The sequence below is a fragment of the Plecotus auritus genome (genome assembly GCF_963455305.1).
Source record: "Plecotus auritus genome assembly, chromosome: 7".
NCBI lineage: Eukaryota > Metazoa > Chordata > Mammalia > Chiroptera > Vespertilionidae > Plecotus > Plecotus auritus.
Window position 1 is genome coordinate 145,681,093 of NC_137774.1, and position 21,759 is coordinate 145,702,851.

General features: G+C 36.4%; 1 protein-coding gene across 2 annotated transcripts in view; it reads left to right on the forward strand.

Moving 5' to 3' along the window:
* Window positions 1–21,759, forward strand: part of ERCC8 (ERCC excision repair 8, CSA ubiquitin ligase complex subunit) — a 35,346-nt gene that overhangs the window by 10,891 nt on the left and 2,696 nt on the right. For both annotated transcript variants that reach the window (XM_080681539.1, XM_080681540.1), the window contains 8 exons: window positions 3,826–3,949; window positions 6,066–6,147; window positions 7,209–7,277; window positions 9,391–9,457; window positions 12,525–12,625; window positions 13,897–14,021; window positions 15,462–15,659; window positions 20,274–20,354. In XM_080681539.1, the coding sequence (XP_080537665.1) occupies window positions 3,826–3,949; window positions 6,066–6,147; window positions 7,209–7,277; window positions 9,391–9,457; window positions 12,525–12,625; window positions 13,897–14,021; window positions 15,462–15,659; window positions 20,274–20,354 (847 nt within the window). The remainder of the gene's footprint in view (window positions 1–3,825; window positions 3,950–6,065; window positions 6,148–7,208; window positions 7,278–9,390; window positions 9,458–12,524; window positions 12,626–13,896; window positions 14,022–15,461; window positions 15,660–20,273; window positions 20,355–21,759) is intronic.

A 21,759-nucleotide genomic window follows, 5' to 3' on the forward strand; every position in this document is an offset into this window, starting at 1 on the left:
TCTTTACTGTCTTTCCAGGCTTGTGAGAATTATTTTTAAGGCTTTAACAAAATGTTTTGTGGTTTTAATAAAATGTTTTATTTGTTCATAATGGTCACTTCTTGTCACCTGTATCTGATCTGATGTTGAAAAGACCTTTGAATTTACAGAAGGAATAGGTGTTGAGAAAATGCTTTTAAGAGGAAAAAGTCATGAACATTAATATAACAACCACTCTGTAATAAAGTTGTTCCCAAGGCGTTAGAAGAGGTTTGTGAGTCCATGAAATGTTTAGGAGATTGATGATTGTTTCTTGGCTCTGGTGCTTCATTTTGGAAATATAGACTTAGGAAATATTTCTCTGAGCCTCAGATTGTTCTTACAAGGTTTCTGTGAGAAGTGAAATGTTATTTAAATGAAATGCTATCTTTCAAAAAGCACACTGGAAACTATAAAGCCACTATGTGAATGGAAAGTAATATATAGTTACAGGGAAACTTAGAACAAAGCAAGCTACCATCTAAAATACTCTGAAATGTGGTTTCTTATAAAACTTATTTTATAGTCTTCACTACTTTCAAAAAAAAATCTAAATTCTTAAGTGTAGGGAAGTCATATTAATTAAATTCATTTTTATCTTGTTTTATCTTAGATAACATTTAACATTGTTTAATTTGTTATATAACAAAATAGTATTTATATATATACCACATGCCATATAATGTTATTCCATGAAGACTATGATCTGCTTTTCTGGTGTGTAAAGTCAGGTAAATGCTTAGTGTATCAGCCTTTTGCTTTACTTTGGATTCACTGTCTTTTAAAGTATTACATAGGCTTATAGTGAGCATCTTTACAAAATGATTTAAAGTAGCATATTTATATCCAAAGACTTTATAAACGAACTTTAAAAAATAATTTCAGTAAAAATTGTTGTTGAGTTAATGTGGCTTAGATGGTTTCCTGATATTTATTTTAGCTTTACTTAATGTATTTGTTGTTGAGCACCAAAAAGGCTTTTTTCCTCTACGAAAATTCTTATTAAATGTGAATGAGAATAACAGATCATACATAGTAAGGGAATAATAGAATATTTTGTCCTATTTTAAATTGAAAACATTTTCTATTTAAAATATAAATGAGCTTTTGTGATCACCACATTAAAGATTTGTTTTGTTTAAAACTGGAGTATCTCCTTGTAGATCAAGATTCTTAGAAGTAAATAGAACTTAATTCTTCTTATCTTAAGCAGAAATTTATTGGGATATTGGCTAAAAAAGAAATATATTGGAAAGATAATTAGTTTCTCACATACCTGGCAGGAAGTTGGAAGAATTAAATGTAGAAAATGAGCAAAAGCAGGAGAAAATAGGATAGGGAACACCATCAAGGTTATTCCACAGGAACAATCTCATTTCAGCTACATGTCACCAACACAGAGTCTAAACTCCACAGCTATGAATAATAGCTGACTATCTCTGGGATTTATGTTTATTACTGGCTAGAGTTTTAGAGTCCCAGGCAAGATTGATGAAGTTCGAGACACATGCCCATGCCCTTGCTGTCAAGGGGAAGGAAACGAGAATGGAGCCCCTTGCTTTCTGTAATAAGAGGCAGGGTCCTGCCATTCAATAAAACAAAGGGGATTTCCCCCAAACAGGTGGAGTTTGCATACTCATACTCAGCAGCCAAGAAAAGAGCACGTGTCCATTACAATCCACCCATTTGGCTGTTTAACATCCATATACATCTTTCTTCCCATGCTTACCCTTCCTTTTTTGGGGGTTTGGGGGAGGGACAAAAAGTTTCAGCCTAACCTAATACATGTATTCACTATATGACCAAAATGTATCATCCTCTTCCCCAAAGGGTGATGACCCTAAGTATAGTTCAGCCGTGGGCTAACTATGGCCCGCAGGCCGGATCCGGCCCGTTTGGCTGTTCTATCCGGCCCGCGGAGCTGAAAGAGCGGAGGGTTCTCTTGCTCTCCCCTCCGCTCCTTTACTTTGAATTTATATTAGTTCACACAAACACTCCATCCATGCTTTTGTTCCGGCCCTCCGGTCCAGTTTAAGAACCCATTGTGGCCCTTGAGTCAAAAAGTTTGCCCACCCCTGGTCTAGTTAGTTACCACATCCAACTCCAGTTCAAGATAATGTCCATTTTTCCACTAGTTTTACATGATCTTGTATCAATATTATGCAACCTCTGGGCTCAATTGTATAGTTAACCTATATAAATTAATGGAGTTAAGAGAGAGGAAAGAAGGGAAATTAAATTAATTAAAGTATATATAAGTATATCTACATATGACATAGAAAGAAAGAAAATATGGGTAGGTACTATATTACTTTTATTTTTGTAGCTGTCTCAAGGCCAGAACTGGCACTTAAGACTTTCTTTCTTCATGTTCTCATTCTTCAGGTAGCAGCACAAATGTTCAAAGTCCTTAAGCTGGTATTATGATCCAAACCTTCACCTTAAGGAATTGGAACTTATGCTGGTCCTATCTTCATACAGTTGAAGTCGTCTTCTGTTAACTTTTATCTTATGGAAAATTTCTAACATACAAAAGTAGAGAGTAATATAATGGAAAGTAATATATACCCATCGCCCAGCTTAACAACTATCCTATATAATAAAAGGCTAATATGCAAATTGACCAAACAGCGGAACAACTGGTCGCGCACTGACCACCAGGGGGCAGATGCTCAACGCAGGAGCTGCCCCCTAGTGATCAGTGCGCTCCCACAGGGGGAGCTCACGGCTGGCGAGCGCAGAGGCAGTGGCGGGAGCTTCTCTCGCCTCCGCGGCAGCGCTAAGGATGTCTGACTGCGGGGAGCGGGCCTAAGCCAGCAGTTGGACATCCCCTGAGGGCTCCTGGACTGCAAGAGGGCACAGGCCGGGCTTGAGGGGACCCCCCACAAGTGGATGAATTTTGTGCACCAGGCTTCTAGTCAATTATAACTAATCTTGTTTCATCTTTACCCACACAGTCTGAGAATTTTTTTGAAGCAAATCTAGAATCATATCATTTTATTCATAATTATTTATACCTCTAGAAGATAAAGACTTTATCATCATAACCACAGTATCATCTCACACAATACTTTTTTATATTAAATATTCAGGAGGTGTTCAAATGTCCCTCCATTATCTTGTGTTTCTTAACAGCCAGTTTTTTTTATTTTAATTAAGATTCAGTAAAGTGACACGTATACTGTGTTGAGCACTCGCTCAGAGCATATACTGCATCTTTTAGGACTACACTTCACCCTCACAAGGTGTATTGTAGCTGATATCATAACTGAGTCATCACCTGACCATGCTTCTATGGGTGATGGGTTATATAAAAGTGGTGAATCCCACAGGCATCGCAGTTGCATTTTTTGCCATAAAGTAAGTTCCTTGATCAGAAATAATATTGTGTGGGGTATCCTGGAAGTATGTGAGGAATTCAACAATTCTAAGAATGATAGTGCTGATAAAATGATATTGGGAAGAGCAAATCCAAAACTAGAATAAGTATCTCTTTCAGGAAGGAAAAATCACTGTCCCCTCCATGTACAGGTCCAGTGTAACTGGCTGATCCCTCCAGGCTACAGTACTGAAATAAGAAGCCTCTCATTTTAAGAGCTTTAGTAGGGAGCAGGCTCCATATCACATTAGGGAAGCCTAAAACTAGAGACGTCTGAACATTCTCTTTCCCTGGACACCTAGGACATAGTCATGTGACCTAGATTTGGCCATTCATATCATCCTTCATGAGACTACTATTTATTAATGTAGTATCAGTTCAAACTCACATAAGTCAATTATCCCTAAATTTTGGTTGCTGTTTTGTAGATACCATCCTGATGTTCACAAATATAGTGTGGAGACTGTACAGTGGTATCCTCATGACACTGGCATGTTCACATCAAGCTCATTTGATAAAACTCTGAAAGTATGGGATACAAACACATTACAAGTAAGTATATTAAAATCTTTCCAAATGGCTCTGTAGGATGATGAGGAATTTAATTCTAAACCTTTTTGGTGTGATTATTTGCTAAGATGTCATGTAATAGATGTGAAAGCACTATAATGGTTAAGGAAAGTTAGGTTACTTGAGGCCATCTCTTGGTGACTAGATGTATAACATTGGGCAAGTATCTGAACCTATCTGTGTTGCAGTTTCCTCATCTGTAAATGTGGACAATGATTGTTCCTTATAGAATGGTTATTAAGTTTAAATAGGTCAATATTGTAAAGAAACTAGATCGTGCCTAGCATATAGTAAGTGGTTAAAAGCCATTAGCTATTATTTTTATTATTTAAAACTACTATGGTCTTGTGGTATAAAGAAGGAAATTGGACTTATCTCCTATTGACCTAAAATCATAAAAGGAAAAGAAAGTTGTTAAATTATAGCTTAGTGAAGGTCAACAGTAGATAATAGTTTTCATGATATTTGGTCAAATTTATATTTCTAGTGTTAATCTTTTCCCTGAGCTCTAGTCCATATTTCTCTACCTCTCCATAGAACCTCTGCTCAAATTTAACGTGTTACAAACTGATCACTCCTCACATCCATTTAGTCCTCAAATCTTAGCAATCTTTCTTCTAATTCTCATATTTCTCTTTCCCTTACCATCACTGTATATCTAGACTACTACTAAAAACTGCTAAATGGTTTCCCTGCATTTTTCTTCCCACATTTTCTATGGTAAGTTCTACCCCAGAATTAATCTTATTATAAAACAGTCATCCTGTCTTCACCCAAAACCCACTACTGTCTCCCATTGTTTAAATTCAGCCTGACATTCTAAGTTTTCCGTAACCTCACCCCCACTCCCTCAAACTTAGCTTCTACCTCTTTTCCCATAAATGATTTTCCCACTAAATTGATCTCCTTTTGCCTTGTGATCATATCTTGACTGTGTTGTACTCCATGTCTCAAGTCCTCTTCCCTAGGCAACTTTTTCCTTCTCTTACTTGTCTTACAACTGGAAATTTATACCCTAAGACCAGCATCTTCCCATTTTTCCCACTTTCTAACCCCTGGTAACCACTATTTTATTCTGTTTCTATTGGTTTGGCTTTCTTAGGTTCCACATATAAGAGAAATCAACTGGTATTTGTTTTACTCTGACTTATTTCACTTAGCATAACGCCCTCAAGGTCCATCCATCTTGTCACAAATGTCAGGATTTCCTTCTTTCTTGTGGCTGAATAATATTTCTATATGTCTATTAAATAAAGCTGCAATGCACATGTGGTGCATATATCTTTTCAAATTAGTGTTTTTGTTTTCTTTGGATGAATATCCAGGAGTGGAATTGCCAGATCATATGGTAGATCTATTTTTAACTTTTTGAGGAACTTCCATACTGTTTTCCATAATGGCTGCACTAAGAGTGTACAAGGGTTCTCTTTTCTCCACATCCTTGCCAACATTGTTACTTCTTGTTTCTGATAATAGTTTATTTTATCTAAAAGGTATGAGGTGATACCCCATTGTGGTCTTGGTTTGCATTTCCCTGTTGCTTAGGGATATACACATGAAAAGATGTTCAACATCCCTAAGCAGCAGGGGATCTAGCGGAAACCTGGGCATGTGCCCTGACCAGGAATGGAACTGGCGACCTCTCGGTTCATGGGTCAACGCTCAACCACTGAGGAACACTGACTAGGCTGAAATGTATGGTTTTAAAGGAGGAGCAGTTCTAGGTGAAGAGAGTGTCCTGAGTATGGTAGCTATGCTTGCATGGAACTGAGAAGCAGAGTGCTAGCTAGATCATCTGTGTAGATACTGAAGTCCCCAGGATGGAAGAGAGAAAGATGATGAGCCAGGCTGTCTTTAATCTTAATCTCTGGGATTTGTTAGAGAAAAGCTGTTTCTCACAAAAGGGAAAAAAAGTGTTACAAATAACAGGATTTAAAAGTATCAGGTTTTTTAGGGTATTAACATTCCTATATTTAAGTCAAATAAATTATTAAGTCAGTTTAAAAATTGCTAGTACTGTGAAAATAAGTAAATAAGGAATTTGTTGCTTTTGTGACTGTAATTAGAATACACTTTTAAAATGTTTTTTTATTATCAGACTGCAGATATATTTAATTTTGAAGAAGCAGTTTATAGTCATCATATGTCTCCAGTTGCCACTCAGCACTGCTTGGTAGCAGGTTTGTACATTTACTCTTGTTTTGTAACATTTTGAAAACTTTTTCTCTTTTCATTTCTAGTTAGTTTTGACATAGACATTTTAACTCAGATGGAGATCACAATTCTTTAAAGAAAAAAACAACAACAAAAAGACAGGTGTATGCTACTATTTATATTCAGCTTAACAGATATTTTGCAAGTCAGGCACTGTGCTAGTGGGTAGGATTCAAAGATTAATTAAGAAGACACCTTTCTGTTTCCAAAGAATTACTTTTAAACCACTAAGTTTTAAAGATTTTACATGAGCAAAATTTGGCAACTTTTTCAATTCAACACAATAAAATAAATTATTTCCTTTTCTCTTAAAATTGTGTGATTCCAATTAAACATCCCTTTTTATGGAAGTACCTGCAACAACAATTTCCATGTATGTGGAAGAAAAAATGTTTTTCTGTTATCAGGGATCAGTACCCTGTGATTTCATTATTCTCTGGCACTATATGAATCTCCGGACATCAGTTAGCTGCATCGTCTAAAGAGAAGAGCTGAGCATTAAATTGTCTTTGAGGTCACTCAATCTGTGTCCAGAGTTTCTGGAATCTATTACTAGAGATTGGAAATATTTCATTATCACAGAAAAATTGAGCTTTTAAAATAATTTGAGGTGATAAAATAATACAGAATTATATACCACATTGTACCAATACAGATTTCCTGGATTTGATATTATACTATAGTTACCTAAAATATAACCATTGGGAGAACCTGATTGAAGGGTACACAAGGGCCTCTCTGTACTATCTTTGCAACTTCTTTTGAACAAAAATAATTATTTCTATATTAAATGTTAAATAATAATGCAATAATAAAATTGTCTTAGTACTAAAATATAACTACCGTTAAAATAAGTTTTCTAATTATAAACATTAAAAATTATTTGAAATATATTTTAAATATACATTTTCATATTTCTGTATGGATGTAGTGAAAATGTCATAATTCATAATGGTAGTTTCTTATTTCCTTTTGATGATGATTTATAATAAAATTATCTTAAACCATTTCTGTTTTTGTTTTACAGTTGGTACTAGAGCGCCCAAAGTACAACTTTGTGACTTAAAGTCTGGATCCTGTTGCCACATTCTACAGGGTATTTTTTATTTGTAACAACAACTACTCTGAGTAAACCATTCAATAAAAAGAAACATTACTAACAATGTATGCTTTGTAAGTGACATGACTGATGTATTTTGTGCTACCGTAGTTGTTAAAAGTCAACAGGGAAATAAAGATTCTTCTGTGCATTATTCTTATAAAACTGAACTATTGAAGAGACATTTATATGAACAATGGCCATAGGGGAGCTCAAAGGTTATGGAAGGTCTAACTCAAAACCTTGTGCTATTTGCCCTAACCGGTTTGGCTCAGTGGATAGAGCGTCGGCCTGCGGACTGAAGGGTCCCAGGTTCGATTCCAGTCAAGGGCGTGTACCTGGGTTGCGAGCACATCCCCAGTGGGGGGTGTGCAGGAGGCAGCTGATCGATGTCTCTCTCATCGATGTTTCTAACTCTCTATCCCTCTCTCTTCCTCTCTGTAAAAAATCAATAAAATATATTTAAAAAAACAAACAAACAACAAAAAAAACCTTGTGCTATTTATTTCTACCTGTGGAAAAATAAACTACTTATGAAACTTACATGAGTACATTTGTCTCATGAACATAGTCTAATATTGTTCTGGCTGAGTAAAGGTTCTTAAAATTTAGGAGCTTTTTTTATTCCTCAATAAAAATATGTTAGAAAAAGATATTGAAATAATACTTTAGTAAAGGTATATGAAATTATTTTTGCTACTTTTAAAAATCAGCATTATATCATCTAATTTTAAACAATGAAAATATGGGGTGTAATTCAGAAATATACATATTTATTCATCTCTGAGAAACACATAATAAATATGTAAGAAAAACTTGGTGAAATAGATAACATTTATTTTATATTATTATTTCTTTTAAATATAAGTTAGGTAGATTAAAATAACTGATTTGAATAGTTCATTTAGATAAAAGTGCATTAAAATGCTGAAATCACTTATCCTATGAACTTACTCTGCTTTCTGGAAAAAAATTTTATACAAATGTCTTTTTTTTTTTAATATATTTTATTGATTTTTTTACAGAGAGGAAGGGAGAGGGATAGAGAGCTAGAAACATCGATGAGAGAGAAACATCGATCAGCTGCCTCCTGCACACCCCGTACTGGGGATGTGCCCGCAACCAAGGTACATGCCCTTGACCGGAATCAAACCTGGGACCTTTCAGTCTGCAGGCTGACGCTCTATCCACTAAGCCAAAGCGGTTTTGGCACAAATGTCTTTTTATAATCATGAATTAAAAATTACTTTTCTGTCTTATAACTTCCTAAAAAGTTAGAAAACATTTTTATTGTTTAGAATGTTTATCTTTGGTTAGTTTAGTGGCTTTTTCTACAGAGATAAGTAAGTGAGCTTGAGCTATATCACCAATGATAGATTGAGTTGTTAGGCCAACACCTGTATTTAAAAAGAAAGACTCACTTGCTCTGCCTGTTCTTTTCAAAGCAAAATCAGGCCTTTTATAATAAAACTAGTAGCCCTGCGCATGCGCAAGTAGCCTGCTGCTGCTGCTGCTGCTGCTGCTGCGTGCCTCAGCTGGCCGCCCTGCCCTCCTGTAGCTCTCTGCTGCTCATTGCTTGCTGTTTCGCCCTCCTGTAGCTCTCTGCCACAGGTAGCTCACTGCCCTGCCCTCCTGTAGCTCTCTGCTGCTCATTGCTTGCTGTTTCGCCCTCCTGTAGCTCTCTGCCACAGGTAGCTCACTGCCCTGCCCTCCCGTAGCTCTCTGCTGGTTGTTACGCGTCATGGCGTTAACGACCATTTGCATATTACCTCTTTATTATATAGGATACCATATGTAAGAAATGCCCCATAGACTTCCCATTAATACAGGATGTCCCCCCCACAAATGTCAATACACTGTAACAGCTTATAGCTCAATTTTGAAAATGAAATATATTTTAATAAATGCTGCCTTTATAATTACTCAAAGTGTATGTATACATATTTTGGAGCACCCTATATTTAAATCATTATTATAAAAGTGAAAAAATGATTATATCAATTTATCTTTAATACTTAGTCTTCACTTTCTTCAGAATCAAAATTAATTGCACTGTATCTTTTGATTTTCAAATACTTTGCAAGACGTTTCATACAGTTTGTATTTGCAGGTCACAGACAAGAAATTTTGGCAGTTTCCTGGTCACCACGTTATGATTATATCTTGGCAACTGCAAGGTAAATTGTAAATTATTTGGTTTTGAAGTTAATAATTAATAAAAGGCATTTCTAGAAGACTATGTAAGATGTGTGTTTAGTTATTAGGTCCTTAAAAATAAAATTACCGAGTTACAGATTTTAATTCGTATCACCGAAAGAATTTTCCTTTGCATAAAAGCTCTAATCTTGTCTATCCATTTTGAAGGTGCTTACCTTTTAAAATAAGAGAAAATAAGAGAATCAGTGTAGCAGTGCAAATCTAGAACTGCTGGAAAAATAGGAAAACAACTGTGTTGTGTCATTTTTGCATATAAAAGTATTAGCACTGTTAATTTAAAAATAGCATTTTTATTTTTTTGAATCCAGATTTATTTTGAATCTGACTCAACACATCCATCCATTCATTGATTCAATTTACTAATATTTTAAGACTGCCTACCATGTGCCAAGCATTGTGCTAGGGATACAGAGTTAACTAAGGTATATTTCCCTCAAGAAGCTAACAGAAAAATCAGCAATTACACTACATCCTGAAAAATGCTTTCATAGAGTTAAGTCTCTAAGAGGTGTAATATGGGAAAAGAGAGCAGAAGCACTTAACTTTTGAGTGGACCAAGGCATTTGGGGGGTTTTGTTTGTTGGAGGGAAGAGTCTTATGTATTTAAATGCTGAGAGAAAGTACCAGTAGAGGGGAATTGGTGAAGATAAGAAATGGAGGGAAAGTTGTTACATCAAGACCTTAAACAGATTCAAGAGGGTTGTTTCAAGGGTCTAGGTAGAAGGAGGACACTTAATTTGATGCATGAAGGGCATTGTGAGACTAAATGGAAGGAGGAATACAGTTAAATTTGTGAGTTTGCAGATAGCTCAAGAAATGCGAGCATAGTGGCCTCTGTGGTTTTTTAGTGGAATAGAACTTCATGTCATCCATTGAAAATACCGGAATGGGGATGCAATTTTAAGGGGAAGTAGTAAAGATTTAGATTAACAATTTTAACAATTGGGCTAGAGGTCTGGTATGGGCCACATAAGAATGCGGAGTGGGCAGTATTGTGTGCTTAGTTGAAGGTTAGACTGCAGATCTACTAAGCCACAGAAATCAAAATATTAAATGACACAGACTTAACAATTGTGTGAAGAAATGTGAAAGTCATGGGTATAAGGAAGGAAATAAAATCACAGAAAAGCTTATTGGAGTGAATCAGAGACATAATGAGATAGAAGAAGTATGTGTATCAGAGTAAGAAAATTAAAAAACTGAAGGGATAGGAAATAGTAGTCAAAGATTTTGATATAGACATTTTAATAAAACGTTTGCAGAAGAATTATTACAAAAGCTATTCAGATAATTTTTATAAAGATATGTGTCTGGATTTTTATAAAGCTGCTAGCCCTCCCTCTCTGTCACAGATTAGTCCCAAAAGACTATTCGTTACTAGTTTGCAGAATGTGATGTTGAAATTTACAGTTTCTGAAGTTGAACTCTTAAGAAGGTGACTAAAGAGGTGTGAAGGTCAGGAGCTAGGTGCTGGGTGTGGGTCCATGCTAGGGTTTTCCTCAAATAACAGGGAAGCTAATAGATGATCAGTTCTCAGAGTATCCTCGGAATTTGAATCAGTACCAGAATGGATTTAGTAATCCATGTCAGATATCTCTAAATCTGATCTGTTTCAGAAGAGACTTAAATCCTCATACTCATCTCATTGCATATGTTTTCCCCAGCTGGAAAGAAATAAAACCAACTTGAGAATGGAAAACTAGGTTTTTGCTGACTCTTCTGATTGACTAGGTTTGATAGTGATCTGTGAAATGACTCACAGATTTATAAAATGCAATGCAATGGTCTTTCTAATTAAAATGGCCTGAATAAGCCCAATGGAATATTGTTGAATCTTTGTGAGGACTGAAAGTAGGTGTTGAACTGATTTTATATGTATGTATTTTTTAATCCTCACTGGAGGATATTTTTTCCATTGATTTCTAGAGATAGTGGAAGGGAGGGAAGACGGGGAGAGGAAGAGAGAGAAACATTGATGTGAACATATCGATTGGTTGCCTCCTACACGCCCCTACTTGGGATGGGGAACTTGCAACCAAGGTACATGCCCTTGACCAGGAATTGAACCCAAGACCCTTCTGCCTGCAGGCAAATGTTCTAATCACTGAGCAAAACGGACTGGGGTAAATATTTTCTTTAGGAGTAGTTTAGAAGCTGAAATTAATAAACCATGGTTTTGCCTTTCTTTTCCTTGAAATAAAATGAAAATAAATATCTAATTTGTAGAAGACATTAAATTTAGTTCTTGTATATTGGGCAAAGATTGATTTGAGTATAGGAAACCAAATAAAAATATTTTGCTCTTATTATTCACTTTGTTCTTATTTTTATCATATAAAATTAAAAGTGCAGCCCTAGTTGCTTTGGCTCAGTGGATAGAGCGTCAGCCTGCAGACTGAAGGGTCCTGAGTTAGATTCTGTTCAAGGGCACATGCCTGGGTTGCGAGCACGATCCCCAGTAGGGAGCGTGCAGGAGGCAGCTGATCAATGATTCTCTCTCATTATTGATGTTTCTACCTCTCTCCCTCTCCCTTCCTCTCTGAAATCAATAAAAATATATTTAAAATAAATAAATTAATTAAATTAAAAGCCCACCAAATTCACGCCAAATGAATTCTTAAGCAAAGTGAAATTAGTTAACTGCTTGATTATCTTGACAACATTTGAATAATAAACAATAGTAAGGCTATAGTGACAAACTTGCTTAAGGAACAAGCTCTAAGCCTACCTACTCCTTGAGAAGAAACATGTTCCTGTCATTAAAAAAAAAAAAAGAAATAAAGAAAATAAAAAATAATAATAATAAAATGAAAAGCAGCAGAATTCTGTCCTTGTGATCTAAAAAAGGTTATCTTTTTTCTCTTATTTTTTACTTCTTTGTGATCCTATTGACTATTGAATGTTTGCTGATAAGGCAAAAGTACAATAACCCAAATGTACAAATATGCCATAATTCTGGGAAGGTAGGTGAAGAGTACAGTCACTATTGTAGTTATATATGTCACTGTAACATTTATCTCTTCTCAGTGCTGACAGTAGAGTAAAATTATGGGATGTGAGGAAAGCATCAGGATGTTTGATTACTCTTGATCAGCATAATGGGGAAAAGTCACAAGCTGTTGAATCAGGTAATGAAGAATGCACTAATTTGAAATATGACCATGATAGTATTCTTATATTGAAAATTTTGAATATAACCAATACTAAATGTATATTGACAAATGGCAAATTTTGTGATTTTTTTTAAAAAGGCATTCATATTAAATCAATTTCTTAATTAAAATAAATTATTGTTGTCTTTCTTCAAAATACAAGTTAGTATGGCATTTCATCCATCCCTGAATTTTCAAGTGTAGAAACTTTTCTGGATTAATCTACTACCTTTTTTTTTCTTTCTAATTACACTAACTTATACAAATTCAGTGCCACTTAGGAAGTTTTAATAAATTAAAGAAGTAATAACAGTGGCCATTATGTCAGAACAAAATTTGCAAGTTGTGTTAAATGTGTCAGCTGCAGTCCAGGTAATAAAGTACCTCAATTGCATTTTTACAATAGAATTTCATTTTTGTGTAGGTTAAAATTCTGATTCAGAATTAATTCTGCATCAGAAATAATTAGGATGAACTATATAAAATCTTAATTGTTTTAATAATCTTTTTACTTAATCAGGCTACTGAGAATTATGCTTTCTCAAAGTTGTTTATTTTGAAAGTAATATAAATTTTGATTGTGAGACTAGAACAGTTACCTTCTGTTAAAGTTTTTTAAATAGGAAATACTACTATTAATGATTTTTAATAGTCCTTGGGATGATTTTTAGATTAAAAATGGAAATAGTATATAAGAATTTTGAAAGGTGTTTAAATTTTTTGTGTTAAACTATGTATTTGAGTTTTATAGCACAGCTTAAATACTTTTTATATGTATTTTTTTATTGATTTCAGAGAGGAAGAAGAGGAGAGAGAGATAGAAACATCAATGATGAGAGAGAATCATTGATCAGCTGCCTTCTTCACGACCCCTACTAGGGATTGAGCCTGTAACCGGGCATGTGCCCCGACCAGGAATTGAGCCGTGACCTCCTGGTTCATAGGTCGACACTCAACCATTGAGCCACAGCAACTAGGCACACAGCTTACTCTTTGAAGACAAATATATTTGGCAAGATTTTTTTCCCTTTGACTTTTAAGTTTTCCTCTATTTTTTATGGTTCTAATTTATATAGCTTATCATATTCAAATATTCAAAGGGTTGATGAATGTTAAATATAATCAACTTATATATTTTAAGTAATTCAGATAGTTGTCCTTTAATGTGTTTAAATAAGTAGATCATCAGGCATTAAATATGTCCTGAATACAAGAACAGATAAACTGAATTGTATTTTTCATTGCAGCAAACACTGCTCATAATGGGAAAGTTAATGGCTTATGTTTTACAAGTGATGGGCTTCACCTGCTGACTATTGGTACTGATAATCGAATGAGGCTCTGGAATAGTTCCAATGGAGAAAACACACTAGTAAGAAATTTTAAAAACCTTTTGAATATAAATTAAAGAAATGGATCTGTGTCATACACCTCTTGATTTTTTTTCCTATAGATTTAACTCGGTTTCTTGTCTAACTATTTCTTAACTCTGAATCAGCTTTTTTTTTCTTTATTGTTTAATGTATTACATACTAGATAAGTCTCCTTTTCCCCCTATTGACCTCTTCCCGGCCGCCCCCAACCCCCAGCACATGCCCTCACCCCCCGCCCCTACGTGCCCCCCCACCATGGTTTATGCTCATATGCATGCATACAAGTCCTTTGGTTGATCTCTTACCCCCTCACCCACTGCCTTCCCTCATAGGTTGGACAGTTGTTTGATGCTTTGATGACTGTGGTTCTATTTGTGTTCATCAGTTTACGTTGTTCATTATGTTCCACAAATGAGTGAGATCATGTGATATTTATCTTTCTCTGACTGGCTTATTTCACTTAGCATAATGCTCTCCAGTTCCTCTTGACATAAAGCTTTCTGCTGTTTAATTATTTTCCTAAGATAAATTCCTAGGAGTAGTTACTAGGTCAAGGAATAGGAATATCATTGTTGTTATTGGGTATAGAGTTTTAGTTTTGTAAGATGAAAAGATTTGTGAACACTGGTGGTGGTGATGGTTGTACAATTGTTAATGTGCTTAATGTCAATGAACTGCACACTTAAATATGATTAAAATGGCAAATTTTATGTTATGTATATTTTACCATAATTTAAAATGTTTTAAAATAAAAGGTTATTTCCCACCAAGTACAGTATCTTTGTATTTTTGTTGCATAATAAACCATTTGGCCTTTAGAAGGAATGACCAAATTAAGGGCCTCCATGTTTACTTCCCTTATACCCATATTGAGTGTCTTATGGTTTCTTAAAATGTTTGCTAAATTGTTGAGAATTCTTCTTTTTTTTAATCCTCACACAAGGATATTTTTTCCCCATTGATTTTTAGAGAGAGTGGAAGAGAGAGGGAGAGACAGAGAGAAACACTGACATGAGAGACACATCGATTGGTTGCCTCCCGCATGCTCCTGACCAGGGCCGGGAGCCTGCAACCGAGGTACATGCCCTTGACTGGAATCAAACCCAGGACCCTTCAGTCCACAGGCTGATGCTCTATCCACTGAGCCAAACCGGCTAGGGTGAGAATTATTCTTTAAGGATGCCTTAATTGCTTTTTTATTTCTATCAAGGTTGAAATCAGAACATTTCTTTGTGTGTGGGGTTTTTTACTATTTGTATTTCCTTCTTTGAAATGTATATTTATGTCATTGGCCCTTATTTATATTAGGCCATTGGTCATTTCCTTTAGACATATAAGAACCCTTTTATAATATATTCTAATATTTCAAGTAAATACTTCTAATCTTTATCTTTTTAATTCAGATTTAAGAAGTAACTTCGTGATTTTATATCCCACAGGTGAATTACGGAAAAGTTTATAATGACAGTAGGAAAGGATTGAAATTCGCCGTCTCCTGTGGCTGCAGTTCAGAATTTGTTTTTGTACCATATGGTAGCACCATTGCTGTTTATACAATTTACTCAGGAGAACAGATAACTATGCTTAAGGGACATTATAAAAGTGTTGACTGCTGTGTATTTCAGTCTAATTTCCAGGTAAGAATGATACCAATGGGAATTTAAAATATTCAGGTAGGTAGTTTGCCAGACTAGTTGTATATAAAAAGATAAATATTTATATATATCAGAATAAATTATAATTTAATTATGAGGAATTATATTTTTAATTCACATTTGAGTTTGGGTTCATTAATAAAGGCTAATATAGAATATATTTTTAGATGGTATAGGATATATATATGAATCAATATATAATATTCAACAGCTTCATTGAGATAAACTGTTTCTTTTGCATATGGGCTCCATTTATTTAGAAAACTGGGCAAATTAAAATAAATTCTTGCAAACAATCTTTTTGGAAAAATAGAATATATGAGTCTAATCTCAAAATACAGTTTGTGTGTCTTGATTTATGTATGTATGAGTCTATGTAAAATTTTGTTTATTATTTTCTGCCAATAGCTAATAAGTTTGCTTTTGAGTTAATGCAACTTACATAATTTCTTAAATACATATCTATAACTGTTAGTTTAACATGCTGACCTTTCTCTTTTATCTAACCCATGGAGTGGATTGATTTTTCAGAGAACATTTATAGAAATTACTTCAAGTACTCCTTTAAATGAGTTTAATATAGCAAGAGTGTTGGTATTTTCCCTGTTTTGTAGAAGAGGAAAATGAGGATCATGAAAGTTAAATACTGATAGAATGAAAATTATGGAATATTAAAGCTAGGGGTGATTTTAAGTGCCACCGAATGGAGCTCTTACTCATTTATTAATACTGATTAATTTGTGCCTTACACTATGCTGTAAGGTATATAGGGCTGATTTTTCAGCCAGCATGCATCAGTATGGCAATACCCATTATTAAAATATTCAAATACATGTCCTACTATCTATTAAATAGTTGTTACACCAAGATCCCTAAGTGACCTCCAGCTTCACCCTCTCCCTTGGGGTCTCCTACACCTCATCTCAACCCAACAACTAAAAGGGACCTGCTTCTACTTTATGACCAGTATCTCTTCTGATTAATCAGTGTCCTGGTATACTAGTTGTTAAATATTTTTAGTGTTACTTCTGGGAGAAGAAAATTAAAGCCACCAGAGAGATTCCATGACATGTCTCAAACTTGCAAGTAGTTACTGACAGAGAATGATTATTCATTCAAATAAATTATTAGAATATTGCACCTCTTTTCTTGTCCAGAGACACTTACAGACACAGCCAAGGTTTTAATCCAGGTATTCTGACTATAAATTATTGTTTCCAACCCCTCAAAGCTTCGTAGCAGTTGTGCCTAGAATGGATTAAAAGTGTGCCAAAGTATTGATTCCCCTCCATCCCTAGAATAGTTGGGGTAAGCCTGGAACAGCCAGAAACCTGGGGCCAGTTGCCTCCTGACAAATACCATTTCTATATGCCATGTACTCAGATCTGAATCACTGCACTATATCAGAAAGCTTCCAACTCTTATGCCATTTCATAAATTATGATTTCTGGGAAAGGAAGCTAATTATAAATCTCAAAAGTAAAAAAGAGTAGCACTTTTACACCTATTTAGCATTAGAAACCTTTTCCAAATGAAATATTATACAAAACTGTCTGAAAACAAAACGGATACTTATAGTAATCTATATTTATAAAAACCTATGTGACTGAATGGCCGCTATGATGCGCACTGACCATTAGGGGGCAGATGCTCAATGCAGGAGCTGCCCCCTGGTGGTCAGTGTGCTCCCACAGCCAACTTCTAGTGGTCCCCCCCTGGCTGGCCCCAATTGGCCCCGATCACCAGCCAGGCCGAGGGACGAATTCATGCACCAGGCCTCTAGTTCTATCATAAATATAACAAGATATACCCAACATGAAAATGAATAACGATAATAATGGATTGTAACCCATTGACTAAAATAAGGATCCACAAATCCATTCTGGTATAAGTAAACTAATAGATTGAAAGTCTGATGAAGAATAGGATATTTACATATCTCAAAGTACCACACTACAAAGTATTAATTAAAAAGGTAAAATGAGTACTTTTACCTTCAAAGAACCTGGCATACATTACCTTAATCAAATGATCAAAGTTATCCTAGTTATGGGACATCAATTCTGTGATATTCCTGGCAAAGATGCATCACCAGAATTTAGTTATAAGGAAATGTAAGACAAAATTTGGTGTGTATCTTCAAAATTGTCATGGTCAGGAAAGCCAAAGAGAAACTGAAGAAGGAAAGTAGAAAGACATGACAACTAAGGGCAACATGTAATTTTTAAACTGGACCCTTTGGTTCTAAAGGACATTTTTGGGACAATTGTTGAAACTTAAATGGGATCTAAGTACTAGCTGATAGTAATATATCAATGTGAATTTTCTGATTTTTTTGCTGTAATTTTTCAATTATAGTTTATATTCAACATTATTTTATATTAATTTCAGGTGTACAGCATAGTGGTTAGATAATCATATACTTTACAAAGTGGTCCTCCTGATATTTCCAGTACCCACCTGGCACTATACATAGTTATTACAATATTATTGACTATATTCCCTAAGCTGTACTTTACATCCCCATGACTATTTTGTGACTACCAATTTGTACTTCATAATTTATCCACTTTTCCCCCCAGTTCTCTGATTCACCTTCCCTCTGGCAACCATCAGTCTGGTTTCTATATCTATGAGTCTGTTTCCATTTTATTTGTCTATTTTGTTATTTAGATTCCACATATAAGTGAAATCATATGGTATTTGTCTTTCTCTGGCTTATTAGCATAATATCCTAGATCAGCCTTGGGCAAACTACGGCCCGCGGGCCGGATCCAGCTGTTCTATCCGGTTCTCTTGCTCTCCCCTCCGCTCCTTTACTTTGAATTTATATTAGTTCACACAAACACTCCATCCATGCTTTTGTTCCAGCCCTCTGGTCCAGTTTAAGAACCCATTGTGGCCCTCGAGTCAAAAAGTTTGCCCACCCCTGCCCTAGATCTATCTATGCTGTTGTGAATGGGAGGCTTTTTCATTCCATTGTATATATGTACCACCACTTTATTGGTGCATCTATTGATGGGCACTGAAGTTGATTCCATATCTAGGCTATCCTATATAATAAAGAGGTAATATGCAAATTGACCATCATTCCAACACACAAGATGGCTGCCCCCATGTGGTCAAAGGTGACCGCCCCCATGTGGACACAAGATGGCTGCCACAAGATGGTCAGCAGGGGAGGGCAGTTGTGGGCAATCAGGCCCGCAGGGGAGGGCATTTGGGAGGTGACTGGGCCTGCAGGGGAGGGCAGTTGGGGGGGGGGGCACCAGGCTGGCAGGGGAGGGCAATTAGGGACAACCAGGCCTACAGGGGAGGGCAGTTGGGGGTGACCAGGCCTGTGGGGGAGGACAGTTGGGAGGGACCCAGGCCTGCAGGGGAGGACAGTTGGGGGCGACCAGGCCTGCAGGGGAGGACAGTTGGGCAATCGGGCTGGCAGGGGAGAGCAGTTAGGTGCAACCAGGCTGGCAAGGGAGGGAAGTTAGGGGTGACCGGGCCAGCAGGGAAGGGCAAGTTGGGGGGAAACCAGGCCTGCAGGGGAGGGCAGTTGGTGGCAACCAGACCAGCAGGGGAGGGCAGTTAGGGGTGACCAGGCTGGCAAGGGAGGGAAGTTAGGGGTGACCGGGCCAGCAGGGGAGAGCAGTTAGGGGCAATTGGGCCGGCAGGGGAGCAGTTAGGTGTTGATCAGGCTGGCAGGGGAATGGTTAGGGGGTGATCAGGCTGGTAGGCAGAAGCAGTTAGGGGCAATCAGGCAGACAGGTAGGCAAGCGGTTGGGAGCCAGCAGTCCTGGATTGTGAGAGGGATCCCAGACTGGAGAGGGTGCAGGGTGGGCTGAGGAACAACCCCCCCCCCCCATACACGAATATCATGCACCGGGCCTTTAGTCCTAATATATAAAAAGTCAGGGGCTGTCATGACCAAAACAACCAGATGGGCTGTTGAACAGCAGGCTGCGTAGGGCGACAAGGCCGGCAGGGGGGTTAGTGAGGGACAACCAAATGACTGAACAGCAGGTTGTGTGGGCAACCAGGCCGGTGGGGGGGTGGGAATTGGAGGCAATCAGGCCGGCAGGCAGAGGCAGTTAGGGGTGATCAGGCTGGAAGGGAAGCAGTTAGGGGCAACCAGGTTGGGAGGGGGGGCAGTGAGGGGCAATCAGGCTGACAGGTAGAGGCCGTTAGGGGTGATCAGGCAGGCAGGCAGGTGAGCGGTTAGGAGCCAGCGGTCCAGTATTGTGAGGGGATGTCCGACTGCCAGTTTAGGCCTGATCCCAGCAGTCAGACATCCCCTGAGGGGTCCTGGATTGGAGAGGGTGCAGGCTGGGCTGAGGGGATCCTCCCCGCCTCCGTGCATGAATTTCATGCACTGGGCCTCTAGTTGGTGGAATCTTTAGGATTCTCTGCAGTATAATGTCATCTGCAAATAATGACAGTTTTACTTCTTCTTTTCCAATTTGGATGTCTTTTATTTTTTCTTCTCGTGTGATTGCTTGGCTAAGACTTCCAGTACTATATTGAATATGAGTGATGAAAGTTTCAAATTAGTACCAGCTTTAAGTTAATTAACTCACATTCACATCTTTGCTTTCTGTGTTATAGGAACTTTACAGTGGTAGCAGAGACTGCAATATACTTGCTTGGATACCATCCTTAAATGAACCAGTGCCTGATGATGAGGAGGTAAATATTGTTTATACAAATTTTTATAGTGACTTCTAAATCATAAAGAAAAGTTTATTAATTTACTTTATGGGGGAGAAACTTTTAAAGCATTTCTTTCTATTTCCTGATTTTAAAAATAATTTGCCTGTTATAAGACCCTTGGAAAATTCAGAAAAATATTAAAAGAGTAACAAATTTCTAAAAGTTGAATTAATTACTACTTACATTTTTATTTACTACTTCTTTTTCCTGTGTATATGTGTCTTTTTTAACACACTTAATATCATGCTTGGACATACAACTTGGTATCCTACTTTTCTCACTTACTATTGTATAATAAGCCTTTTTCATGTAATTAATAACTATCGTTTTAATAATATTGCATTCTGTCATTTATATACCACAATTTACTTATAAATATTTACTCATTTATAGACATTTCTTTTGATCATTATTAACAATTCAAAGTAAATATTTGTTCATAAATTATTTATATTTCTGATTACTTTTTGGATAGAATAGGTGACATTTCCAAGGTTCTTTAATGACCATTAAGAAATTTAGGATTTATCAAGATGTATGTGTGGTAGATGTTTGTTTCTGTTCTTCTTTCCCAGTTTTTGGACCTGGATTAGATCCCCTCTAAATCATGCTTTCCTATTTCCATGACGTTTGCAATTATCCGTCAATAGAACAGGCAGCCTGGCAAGGTAGAGATGTTCAAGCATAGAGAGGATGTCCACTAGGAGGAGATGTTGTAGAGAAAACTGTTGGTAGTTACACTTGATCAGTGGGTCTCAAGCAATAATATATGTACACATCCATACATATTTTTACTGCAGCTTTTAACTATAAGTATGATGTTTTATTTGTGATTTTTAGCAATAAAATATACTTCCTATAATACATTACAGTATAAGAAGTAATGTTACTACTATAATGTTACTACTATAAACAGTGACATTTATATACAACTACATTTCAATTTTCACTTAATTATTCTTGTTTTTTTGCTCAAAAATGAAAATGTTGACTCTCCAAATGAAATTTAAATGTTTAATAGGTTACATAATGGTCTTCCATAGTGGAATTTGGAGGCATGACCTTTAGATGGTTTATCCACCTAGGGATGTTTTTGGTAGATGTGTAAGGCAGAGTTAAAGACTTCCAAAGATAGAGTAGGAAAGAGAAATCACCTTGCCCTAAGGACAATGCATCTTTGAATAAACTCTCACTAGATAACTTATTAGTTAAGTTATAAACCCAGTAAACATTTGGATGAAAGAATAAATGAATATAGTTCAGTACACTACTCTTGCAAACACATGGACTGCTGCTAGAAATAAGTGAATAGTTAGCTGAAATTTGGTAATAGTTTGGTATCTGGACATTTGGGGTACAATGGAATTTTGTTTGTACAACT